Genomic DNA, 13,512 nt, shown 5'->3' on the forward strand with positions numbered 1-13,512 from the left:
TCAATACCAGGAACTACTTTATTTAACAAGACTCCCAGGTAGCATGCGTGCACATTGAAGTTTGAGAAGTAAAGGCTTAGTATTTTCATGCAATAGGCTTGTATCCAAGTCTGCCATCTAGACAGACCCTACCTATGTAATCTCAGAAAATAGTTTCCTAAGGACCATGAAACTTGTATAGCTAACCTCTGTGCACACAGTGCTGCAACTTTACATTTATTATGCAGAGCATTTATTGTTTATCTCCTTTTTTCTCACCCTTCAGTTTCCAGACTGGGGCTTGAGGACTTAATGCAGGGCCTTCTAAAACAAAAAACAAAATGAGCCAAAAGAAACAAAAAAAAAATTATCAACCTGTCTTTTATCCTCTTTAAAATAAGACAACTACAGTTTTAAAGTGGCATGGTTTTATTTTTCCACTTGGGCTCCTGCACAATGAAATGTTGTGCCAACTGTAAATTCCTCGAATCTAAACAAGTGTCAGTCTTCATAATCAGCAAATGGCATTTTGGCACATTTGTTGAAACCCCATTTCAAGCCTGTGCTTTATGTTTTGGGAAAGTATGAAGAACCATCTGTAATTTCAGAAACTGGTGGTCCAGGCAAGGAGCCCAGGAGAGAAGCTGTTCTCATCTCCCATTGGTTGCCTTTATCTAGTACTTGTTTCCCCACAGCAGCAGACTTGGCCACAGGAAAAGTGGCAGATACCATTCCCTCAAGATTCTTCCACTCAAACAGCCCAGGAGCTCCCCTGGAGGGTTCTCTGTTCTACACAGACTTATTAATGAAATTCATCCCCTGTCTTCCCCAAGTCTAACACAGTCCCACTCAGGGTCACTAAGCATCTTCTCTTCCTCTGCCAACTCACATCAGTTGCTTCCTTAAAAACAGTCCATCTGCTTTCTGGAGTATCGACTGACCAGGAGAAAACCAAGAAAACAACAACAACAACAACAAAACCCATGCAATGAACTATGTATTTTATCAGTTTTTGCCTCATATATTTTGATATTCTCCTAAGTGCATACACATTTAAAATTATTATACATCCTTGGAAAGTTGACTCTTTTATCATTATTTAATGCTCAACTTCATCCCTGATTGTTGTTGTTGTTGTTCTGAAGTTGGCTTTGTCTGAAATTTACGTAACTACTGCAGATTTCTGCTGATTGGTTGTGGCAGGGTATATCTTTCTCCATCCCTTCACTTTTAGCCTATATGAGTCTTTTTATTTAAAGTGGATTTTTGGAAACAAGATATGGTTGGGTCTTATTTATTTGTTTTTGTTTGTTTTTAATCCACTTTGGCAATCACTAATTTTAAATTATCTACCCATATCATTTATATTTAGAGTAATTATTGATAAAATTAGGTTAATATCTACCATGTTTGTCCACTGTTTACTATTTATTGCATTTTTTTCTTTGACTTTTATTTTTGTCTTTTCTCACTTTAACCAGGCATTTTATGTGATTTCATTTTATCTCCACTCAATATATCCATCATATTTCTTAAGAATACTTTTAGTTGTGGCTCTGGAGTTTGCAATACACATTTATCACTAATTTAAGCCCACCTTCAAGTTACACTATATCACTTTACATGTAGTGCAGTTACCTTATAACAGAGCATTCCTAAGTCCTTCTTCCCATCCACTATGACATCACTGCCATTAATTTCACTTATGTCTACATTTTAACTACCCAATTGTTACTATTATAACTTTAACCAGTTATCTTTCAGATCGATTAATAAGAAAATGAAAATATGCATTTCACTTTTATTTCTTTGCTGACATTTCCTTTCTTTACATAGATCTGAGTTTCTTACCTGTATCCTTTTTCTTTTTTCTGAAGAATTTGTCTTAATACTTCTTGTAGAACAGATCTGTGGGCTTAGTTTTTCTTTTTGTCTGGGAAAGTTCTTATTTCTTCTTCACTTTTGAAGCTTAATTGTGCTGAACATATAGCTCCGTGTGTGTGTGTGTCAATTTTTTTTTTTTTTTTTTTTTTTTTTTGAGACATAGTCTTGCTCTGTCACCCAGGCTGGAGTGCAATGGCACGATCTTGGCTCACTGCAACTTCCACCTCCTGGGTTCAAGTGATTCTCCTGCCTCAGCCTCCCGAGTAACTGGGACTACAGGCACACACCACCACACCTGGCTAATTTTTTTGTATTTTTAGTAGAGACAGGGTTTCACCACGTTAGCAAGAATGATCTCGATCTCCTGACCTTGTGATCCACCTGCCTTGACCTCCCAAAGTGCTACAATTACAGGCATGAGCCACTGCATCCAGCTGTCTTGTCTTTTAACACTTTAAGTATTTTATTTCAATCCCTTTTAGCATGAATAGTTTTTGGCAAGAAATATGCTGTTATTCTTTTTCCTCTATAGGTAAAGTGTTCTCCCCCTTTTGCCCCGTAGACTTCTTTCAGGATTTTCTCTTTGTCTTTTGTTTTCTGCAGTTTGAATATTATAGTAGTAAATGTAAGGTCTTTTGTATTTATCCTTTTGGTGTTATTTGAACATCCTGAATCTGTAATTTTGTGCTTTTCATTAATTTTGGAAAAGTTTTGGCTATTACTTCAACTGTTTTTCTGCTTAGTTTTTTCTTGTATTTCAATTACACGTTACACCTTTTGAAATTATCCTGTAAGTTTTGAATGTTCTGCTCTGTTTTTCCTAGGTGTTGTTTTTTATTTTTTGTTTGTTTTTATCTTTACATTTAATTTTTGGAAGTTTCAATTGGTCTATCTTCCATTCCAAAGATTCTTTATGTAGCCATGCGAACGTGTCTATTTTTAATTTGGTTTTGTATTTATCTTTACATTTAAGTTTAGGAAGTTTCTATTTGTCTGTCTTCCATTCCAAAGATTCTCTTCCAGGTTTGTAAATGTCAGCAGTGGATCTGAAGTCACCTCTCTCTCAGGATTTCAGGATGACTATGTGCCTGTGTTCTCAGTTTCTAAAGGGTACAAAGAAATGAGTTTTGTATTATTCCATTCTTGCATTGCTATAAAAAGAAAACCTGAGACTGGGTAATTTATAAATAAAAGGTGTAATTGGTTCACAGTTCTGCAGGCTATACCAAAAGTATAGCAGCTTCTGGGGAGGACTCAGGAAAATTAGAATCACAGTGGAAGGCAAAGCAGAAGATGTCTTCACATGGCCGAAGTAGGAAGAAGAGAAAGAGGAGGGAGGTGCTACACATTTTTAAACAATCAGATCTCATGAGAACTCTATCACAAGAACAGCACCAAGTGGGGAAACCCACCCCCATCATCCAGTCACCTCCCACCAGGCCTGTCTCCCACACTGGGGATTACAGTTCCACCTGAGATTTGGGCGGGGACACAAATCCAAACCATATCATGTTCGTCCAGCTTTTTCTTGTGGTAATGATGAGAGTGGTGATTTCCAAACTCTTTGCATGTTATGGTTGAAACTGGCCTCCATGTATATCTACCAAATCTCTACCAAATATCTACCAAATCTCCACCAAATATCTACCAAATCTCCACACTTCACTGACCCTTCATATACAGAATTGTACTTTTTGGAACTTACAAGGTAGAAAACATTTTTTTTTCTATTGTCTATCTAAAGCTAAAAGTTTGTGTTTGTTTTGCACATAAACCAGTTTTTATTACTAAGTGATGTAACAAACAGACATCTTTAATGGTGAGATGTGAAAATGAGGTGAGGTGTGGGGAAGAACTCAGCAATGCAGTGAGGGTCCGTAAATAGACAGAGTCTCAGGGAGGGATGAGGGTATAATGTTAAGCAATTCTTAAATAATAGTAAGCATAGTCATAAAGCTGAAAGTGGAATTGTATAGGAATACAGTCAGGCTTCATGAGATTATATATATATATATATATTTAAAACCTTTGTCAGATATCAAGCTCTGTATGGAGTTTGGAATCCATGCTTTTTTAAGCCTTTATTTTACCTTTTAAAAAAAAAAAGCTTAATGAAGTGTAGTTTATGTACTGTAAAATCCATTCATTCACTTTAGTCATTTTTTGAGGTATTGTAATATTCAGTAGATTTTTAGGGTAAAAACGCTTAAGTTTACAAGCATGTTTTCTGCTTTACTGAGGTATGATAGACAAATAAAAATGATCAGTCTGTGTCTTTTGATTGGAGAATTTATTTCATTTACATTTAAAATAACTATTGATAAGTGAAGACTTATCACTGCCATTTTAATTATTTATGTTTGTTTTGCAGTGAGCTTGTTCTTCTCTTGCTTTCTTCCTTTATTTGATTTTTTTTTTTTTTGGTTTTATTATTTTCTCTTTATCTTTTGAGACTTTTCTTTGTGGTTATCTTAAGACTTTCATAAAAATATCTTGTAGTTAAAACCATCTGTTTTAAGTTAATAGCAATTACAACTGCATACAAAGACTCTATGATTGAAAGTATTATTATTTTTTACTTTTAAAAATAAAAATATGAATAGCTACTTGTTTTGAATATTAAGAACAAAGATTATAATACTTTATTATAAATTAGCTGAATTATCTGGTTTTGGGAGAATCTGTAATCACTATTACATAAAACTATTAAAATGAATGTTACAGATATAATTAATACACAGCTATATATTTTCCATTTTGTACCAAAGCTTTACTCTAAACAATAATCATCTTATCATAATGTTCAGGTGTAAATAAATATACAAATGACACTACCACCCTGGTCCAAGATACATAGAGTTGCACACATTCAAAACAACCCTATCAGTTATGATAGACTAAAAATTAGCACATCTGCTGTTGTGATTTCTTAATGTCCATGGCTAAATAGACACACATTAAACAAAGAAGATACTGTAAAATGAAGCTGTAGTTCAGGCGGATCAGATTTATCTGAGGAATACATCAAAATATTCTCTTATAACTATATCTATTAGAATGCATGACCAAAGGACATGGTGTGACGTTTAAAGGCATAGATTCTGAATTTTGGTTCAATAATTTCTGAAGCTCCAATAACTGATAGCTGGTTCCAAATGGCCTTAATATTGATTGAGACACCAAATACTTTCAGGCTTACATTTCCACTGAGAGATGTAAACTAGTGATTCATTTTAGACATTGAACTGCTCCATCTGATTCCAAGGACTGGTCCAGTATTCTAACCTGTTATGGTTACCTGACTTATATCCCAACAGGTTATAGGCTTTGAAAGTGGGAGTGGGATCAGATAGAAGCATGAAATTTGTTTAGGAATTAGTGATGATTGAGGATTCCAAATCATTCAAGAGAGTTTCCAAGGAGTCAAGTCCCTGATACTGCTTTCATTCCCATCTCTCCCCAGTAAAAATGCAGAAAATTTTCAGTTCTATATTCCTCCACTAGATAGATCATACCTTTTCCATAGAAGCCATCAAATTTTTAGGATGCCAAGAACTTTTCCACCAGGAAAAAAAAAAGATAGGAAGGGAGGAAGAATAGAAGGAAGAAAAGGAAATAGCAGCTTCAGATATGTGTCACCCAATAAATAGCCATCATTATACTCTTTTCCATTTGGGGCTTGCAGCCTACTTCTTCTCCACTGGGTTGTCACAGATAAAGGAAGAAACATGATTGACAATTCACCGCAGACCCTTATCCTGCCAAGAAACAACAAAGCACCTGTCATTGGATCAAGAACGCCTAGACTTAAGCTTGCTATTTATAAACAGAAAATTTTGCTGAAGGATTAGTTGAGGAACCAGTTGTTGCTAGACTATGTCTTGACTTACTTGAATACCTGGAGTAGGAAAAAAAAGGAATTAAATTAAGCAGACTTAAACAAAGATGATGGAAATATAATGCAAATTTCCCCACAAGTCATACCATGGCAAGAGACCTCTTCTGAGAAATATGTAGTAAACTTTCTAGTGGGACTTTTTCCCTAGGAAACAGAACATGAGCTAAATCAGTTTCTCTCACTCTCTCTGTTTGTTTCTCTGACACTTTATCTTATTCTTATTGTTATTATTGAGGCAGACTCTCGCTCTGTCACCAGGCTGGAGTGCAGTGGTATGATCTCGGCTCACCGCAACGTCTACCCACCTAGTTTAAGCAATTTTGCCACCTCAGCCTCTGAGTAGCTGGCATTACAGGCACGTGCCACCATACTCGGCTAATTTGTGCATTTTTAGCAGAGGTGGGGTTTCACCATGTTGGCCAGGCTAGTCTTGAACTCCTGACCTCAAGTGACCCACCTGCCTCATCCTCCCAAAGTGCTGGGATTACAAGCATGAGCCACCATGCCCAGCCTATCTCATTATATTTTGATGCCATAATCTTGTCAGGGAATCCATGATAAAAACAGTAATAACCATAAGGTTATACAGAAGGCTTAACCAAATATCCAAATGAATCTATTAATAATTTGTCTCTCATCCAGAGACAGCTGCTTTCCGTATAGAGTCACTTTGGGAAGCAGTGATGATGTAGTGGAAAGACAGCTAAACCTGGGAATGCCTGGGCTCTTCTACTATCTAACTTTAGAAAAGCCAGAATTGCTCTGAGCTTTAATGTCCTTATTTGTAAAGTGGAGTTAAGAAAATCCACCTTACACAGCTCTTAAGAATTAATTAAAACTACATGAAAGTATATTGGAAAACTAGAACAACTGCAAATGTTAGGTGCTATTAATTATTAATGAGTATTTGAAAATCAAAATTGGTAATAAACTTATTTGTCTTTATAATACAAAGGGAAAAGCCATATTATTCTGGATTTGAGATACAACTCTATCATGAACCCACTCTGTTACCTTGGTTATGTTAGTTAAAGTCTTTGAGATTAAGCTTTCTACTATAAAAAATAGATAGAAATAAATTTTTGGTAAATATTGAGAGATATTAAATACAGAGCCCTCATCACAATTCCAGTATACAACAAATCCACAGAAAACGTTAGCTATTATTTAAAATGTGATGTACTTACTAAGACATCCCAACAAACCACGTTCATCCTCTGAGCCTCTATCTGAGCAGTGTCTGTACACCCTCCACAACCTGCTTTTCTCCTCTTTTAAAAATGCTTCCGCAACAGCTTTGGTTTTACAACGGTAATAGTTTTGTAACCTTTGTAACTACTTTTGTAACTGCTATGGGCATATTCATAATTGCTTTTGCTTTAGGGGTTAGTTGAATTATCGTCATTAATTTAAAGCTCCACTTGTATTGTGTTCGGTCAGAATCATTGAAAAGTTTTATGGTGGAAATAAAATCAAATAATTTCATACTAAGAAAAAACTTTAAGGTTTTTGAATTCATGTTATTCATTCAAATTGAGAATTTCCTTAATGGTATACCTGAAAGATGGTTCTCTTTACTTCTTCTTGAATACTTCCAGTGGTGAGATCATTACATCAAAAGGTTGCTTATTTCATTGATGTAAAATTTCTAATAATTAAACAATTCTTTTTTACATTGAAAATAAATCTATCTTTCTACTACATCTGCCCATGGTTCTTGAATCTGTGTAAAACAAATCCTATCAAGTCTACCCACCAGCTTTGCAAGCATTTGAAGACCACATTAAATCTCTTTCTCTTCTTTTGGTGCAAGAATCAAATCTCTGCAATTCAGCATAGCTTAGTGCTTAAAAGAATTGGCTTTGAAATTACAGTCTCAGCTCATTTACTTTCTAGTTGTGTAATCTCTAGATTATTTAATCTGTTGTTCAGTTTCTTTGTCAAATAATACCATCTACTTCCTAAAGTTTCATTTGGAGATTAAATGTAACAATGAATTAAACAAATTAGCATGACAGTTTATGGTAAGTACTTACAGTGGATTGTTAATTAAATAATAACAGTTTAGTTGATTGTTTTTTGGTTTATAGCTCCTCTATTTATACTGGTCATCTTCCCAGCAATGTGTCCAGTATGTGAGACTTTTTCTGTAGGAGTAATGACCTGAAGATACATCATGATAGTAAGTGCATAATAAATAACTACTGATTAGGCTTCTGTCTTGAATAGTGATGTTTATTAGAGCTAGCCATATAGTCACATGCATGTATAGATAATTTGAAAAGTGATGAGGCAAGTGGTAACACAACTATCATGAGATTGTTAGCTTATGATATTGATCTGAATTGGAGCAAAGACTTGAAGGTGTAACAGACAACCAAACAAAGGGATAGCAATGCAAGTGATCTAATGTTAAAACTAGTGTTTTTCTACTATGCAAACAGTCTTGGGGGAACATATTTCCCACTTTAGAGCATCCCTTTCCAATGATATTATTACTGTTATCTCATGATTGGGTGATGAATGTTACTGACAAACTAATTGCTCCCTCAGAGCTATCACTGAGTCCCAAGTAGGGCTTAAGGGGTTCTGAAAAGAAATTTCAAGAAAGCAATCCAGAGAGAGTGAGTGTGTACAAGTCTTGATTGTACAAATCCTATGAGATCTGATCTTTATAAATAGGAGAATTAAGGCTCCTTTGGCTGGAGCACACTGTGCTCTGCTGAGAAAAAGTAAATGTGAGATCTTGTTGTAACAGTTGGAAAACTTGACTGCGTTCTCAGGTGGACAGTGTGAGTGTTCAAACTTCTACCTATGTCTCACTGTTAGCGTCTTCCCGTCACACACTAATGGGTTCACACATGGAGATCTTCCTTGTCTTTGGTGACTTCTTTCTGAAATGGACTTAAAAATCAAATTATGGAATCACAGGATATCATGGTGTCTGATCATAGGCAAGAACCAGATGCTCTCCCTCTTGCCTTTGCTGACCAAAGTGATGAAACTCACAGGAATCTGTGTTGCTCAGAGAGAATTCAGGTGTGGCTAGAATTAATAACAAGAGGCAGACTGCAGAAGCATTTCTTCCCCAGAATGTCACTGTTTCTATACTGTCTTTACTTTTGCCCAGTTCTTGGGTAATATGTGGGTGACTCATTCTGGCTTGGTCGTTCTCTTTAGAGGTGCTTTTCCATGACACTTGCCACAGCTTATGATTGGGATCCCTATGTTGAATGTGGCTCCGCAACTTGAAAGCTCCTGAATTGGAGCTGATACTAAGGTCTAGTGTTAAAGGGATAGAAAACACCTGTTATGTGATCTCTAAAACTAAATGAGGTATTTATCAATTGGGCTCTAAAGTCAAGACTGGAAATGACCAGGAGGAAATAGGACATGAAGACTTTTCCTACCTTAATATAAAGCAATGATGTGAATGCATCTGGAAAGAGTGTCATTGCCAAGCAATGGGTACCTTTCCAAGCAAGGCTGTCTTAGAAAGCAGAGGCAAACAGAGGGCACAATTTCCTAATGATTAAGGACACAGGAAATGGAATTAAACAAATCTGTCACATACTAGCTTTTTAAGCATGAGAAATGTGCTTGATTTTTCTAAGCTTCACCTTCCTATCTATAGATAAGAACAGTAATTAATAATAGTAATTTCTTTTTATAGGTAAACTTTAAAAATAAATAATAAACTTTAAAATGCTGAGCCTGTCCTTGGAACACAGTAAGTATTCATTAAATGGTGTGTGTGTGTGTGTGTGTGTGTGTCTGTGTGTGTGTGTGTGTGTGTGTGTGTTACCATGATTATTACTGAGTAATGAGAGATCCCTGAATCTTTCAGGTGGTATACTCTGCTCTTAACTTATGTAACCTACCTCATTAGTGCTGTTCTTTTTCTTTCTTTACATGGATCACTGTATTTCTTACTTCATTACGGGAACATGAATTGGATGCTTTCCTTGCTGATACTGCTTCTCAATATTTCAGTCATCTTAAGTCGGCTTAGAAACAGAAGAACCAGAACAGCATGTCTTATTAGAGTTGGAGATCTTTGACCTTTCAGGTCTAGAAAGATGTAGTCTGAAGAGTATGTAATCTTAGATCTATTCAATGATGTTATTTAATAAAATGTTTTTTGCAAACAATTACAGGATACAAACATTAAAGGAAGGTACTTAAGAATTAAGTTTAAGATATATAAAATAAAGGGAACTAAGCTATGAAGATGCAAAGGCATAAGAATGATACAATGGACTTTGTGGACTTGGGGAGAAGAGTGGGAGGGGGGCGAGGGGTAAAATACTACAAATATGGTGCAGTGTATACTGCTCAGGTCATGGGTGCACCAAAATCTCACAAATCACCACTAAATCACGTACTTATGTAACTAAAAACTACCTGTACCCCAATAACTTATGGAAGAAAGGAAAAAACTTTTCATTAGGGTTCATAGTTTTGCCAGACATTTTAGCAGATACTTCATAAACTTTAATACTAGGATATTTGTGTTACCAATGTTATAATAAGTATGATTTCCATTTGGCAGATGATGAAACTAAGTCTATGAAAGATGCCATGTAAATTGTTTTAACAAGTATAGCTAACAAATGGAAAGGCCAGGATTCATATTAAGTTTTCTGGTTTCTAACATAATTATTTTTCTGTTACGTTGCAGAGGACAATGGATAGTGGAAGTTTCTTACGTAAAGACATCACAAGAGTTCAAATAGTAAATATGCTCAAAAAGAATAAATTCATGGTACATAGGCTTCTAACTTAAGTTGAAGTGTTTTAAATATGCCTCTAAACTTCTCATCCTGTAGAAGACAAGCATCTGCCTTTACAAAGCATTCCTTCCATGAGTTGAAGAGACTGACTCTAAAATAGGCATTTCCTTACTATCTGATTTTTTTTTTTTTACATGGATCTCTCTCTTGCCTTTCCTAAGAAGGCAGGTTATTCCTTGTTAAAAACATAGCCAAAGCACTCATCAGCAAAAAGCTTGAGAACTTGACATTGGTATTTAGACTTCGGTGTCTTGGGTACCTTTTCAAGGTTAGATGTTTTCACAGTCATGAAGAATCTCTCGGTGGTGTCCGAATTCATCCTGCTGGGCATCCCGCACACAGAGGGTCTGGAGACTATGCTCTTGGTCCTGTTTTTGTCCTTCTACATCTTCACCCTTATGGGGAACCTGCTCATCTTGCTGGCTATTGTCTCCTCCACTCGGCTTCACACGCCCATGTACTTCTTCCTGTGCAAGCTGTCTGCTTTTGACATATTTTTCCCTTCTGTGAGTTCCCCTAAGATGCTGTGCTATCTTTCAGGGAATAGCCGAGCCATCTCCTATGCAGGCTGTGCATCCCAGCTTTTCTTCTACCATTTCCTGGGCTGCACTGAGTGTTTCCTGTACACGGTGATGGCCTACGACCGCTTTGTTGCCATTTGTCACCCTCTACGCTACACCGTAATCATGAGCCACAGAGCGTGCATCATCCTAGCCATGGGGACCTCATTCTTTGGCTGCATTCAGGCCACCTTTCTGACCACTCTCACCTTCCAATTGCCTTACTGTGGCCCCAACGAGGTGGACTATTATTTCTGTGATATCCCAGTCATGCTGAAGCTGGCTTGTGCAGATACCTCAGCCCTGGAGATGGTGGGGTTCATCAGTGTGGGTCTGATGCCCCTCAGCTGTTTCTTTCTCGTCCTCACCTCTTACAGTCGCATCGTCTTCTCCATCCTGCAGATCCACTCTGCCAAGGGCCGACGCCATGCCTTCTCCACCTGCAGTGCCCACCTCACTGCCATCCTGCTTTTTTATGTGCCAGTGGTCCTCATTTACCTGAGGCCAACCCCCAGCCCCTGGTTGGATGCAACTGTTCAGATTCTGAATAACCTGGTCACCCCCGTGCTGAACCCCTTAATCTACAGTCTCAGGAATAAGGAGGTGAAATCATCACTAAGGAGGGTCCTACATCAGCTGGGCTTCCTTCCTGAGCAGTTGTAAAGAGAAATAAGTAACAACCACTTCAACCACACTTCATAGCTTATAACAATTTTTATTTGGCTCTCACAAATATTTTTGAAATTGAGGGCACAGGTATTATTATTTCCATTTTACAATGTGGAGACTAACACTCAAAGTAACTTGTCCAGGGACATGTGAGGAGTGAATGGCAGAATGAGGACTCTAGAGCTGGTTTTGTGACTCTGGGGCCTGTGCTCTCTTGAGGAAATCATACTGAGAGAGAGAGAGAGTGAGAGAGAGACAGAGAGAGAGAGAGAAACTCTTCTCAGCAGGCAGAACAGCCTGGAGCTTCTGCTTCTCAATCTGTATTTTCTTCTTCCTCCCACATCCCCTCCTCCTCTTCATTTCCCTCCCACTGTGACATTTATTCATCTTGACTGCAGTGACTATATCCTCAAATGCCTGCATTGGATAAGCCCTTATTTTTATTCATCTACAAGTTGTTAAAAATGTTATTCAGTCCAAAAGGAATGAGGAATGCCTCCTACAATATGGATGAACTTGAAAAGCTAATGCCCAGTGGAAAAAGAAAGCCAGACACAATAGGTCACATATTGTATGATTCCATTCCTATTAAATATCCAGAGCAGGTAAATGCATTAAAACAGAGGAAATTGATTTTTTTATTTTTTAGTTTATTGTGGGGTGATGAAAATGATTTGGAACTAGGTAGAAGTGATGATTGCACAACTCTGTGAACGTGCTATGTACAATATGAATGTGAATGTACACAATTCCACTGATTTGTTCATTTTAAAATAATTCATTTTTTGTTATGTAAATTGTACCTCAATTTAAAAAATCACTCTCTCAAAAAAAAGAAAGAAAAGAAAGAAAAGAAAAAGTGGGTTTTTTTGTTGTTGCTAGTGGTGGTGGTGGTGCATCCCAACTGATTTAAATAGAATCCTGTTACTTCTGAACCATAAGGAAGTTGTATAAAGAGAAAGGCTTCTGGCTGGGACCTGAGGCAGTCTCCTATGGGTAAAGCAGAGATACCAGTGTGCTGTATCACTTCCAAACCCTGCCTGCCGGGCTTAAACCTGGAAACAGGCCCTGGCTGTGAAGATGCAGCATGTGAGTGAGATGTGAAGATAGGTAGGGGAATCCAAACAAGGGCAACTGTGCTGCGATCCCACGTTAGAAAGTCTGGCTTTGGGTAGGGCGCAGTGTCTCACATCTGTAATCCTAGCACTTTGGGAAGCCGAGGTGGGTGGATCACCTTAGGTCATGAGTTCAAGACTAGCCTGGCCAACATGGTGAAACCCCATCTCCACTTAAATATAAAAATTAGCCAGTCATAATGGCAGGTGCCTGTAGTCCCAGCTGCTCAGGAGGCTGAGATGGGAGAATCCCTTGAACCCAGGAGACAGTGGTTGCAGTGAGCCAAGATTGCGCCACTGTACTCCAGCCTGGGTGACTGAGTGAGACCCCATCTCGAAAAAAAAAAAAAAAAGAGAAAGTCTTGCTCAGTACAACGAAGAGGCAATGCTGGGTACAAGATGTTGTTGTTTGGTGTCTTTGCCTTCTCTGTTGACTAAAAGGGTTTGATTTTGGTCACCCTTCTTACATTTCTTTATTTTTGGCTGAAATATGTTAAGAATGAGAAGTGAGCTATTGTTTTCATAACTGAATTCATTGAGAATCCTATCATACTGGGGAAATATGTTGCTGTGAACTTTGCTCTAACAGGGCTGTAAAGAGCATGATGGAAGAG

General features: G+C 37.4%; 1 protein-coding gene across 1 annotated transcript; it reads left to right on the forward strand.

Moving 5' to 3' along the window:
* The first annotated feature begins 10,841 nt into the window (after positions 1 to 10,841).
* LOC111540035 (olfactory receptor 149-like) lies at positions 10,842 to 11,777 on the forward strand. The gene has a single exon (XM_023208095.1). It carries the CDS (start codon positions 10,842 to 10,844, stop codon positions 11,775 to 11,777), a length of 936 nt encoding a protein of 311 aa, XP_023063863.1.
* The last annotated feature ends 1,735 nt before the right edge of the window (positions 11,778 to 13,512 follow it).

The sequence above is a fragment of the Piliocolobus tephrosceles genome, chromosome 13, assembly GCF_002776525.5.
Source record: "Piliocolobus tephrosceles isolate RC106 chromosome 13, ASM277652v3, whole genome shotgun sequence".
Lineage (NCBI taxonomy): Eukaryota > Metazoa > Chordata > Mammalia > Primates > Cercopithecidae > Piliocolobus > Piliocolobus tephrosceles.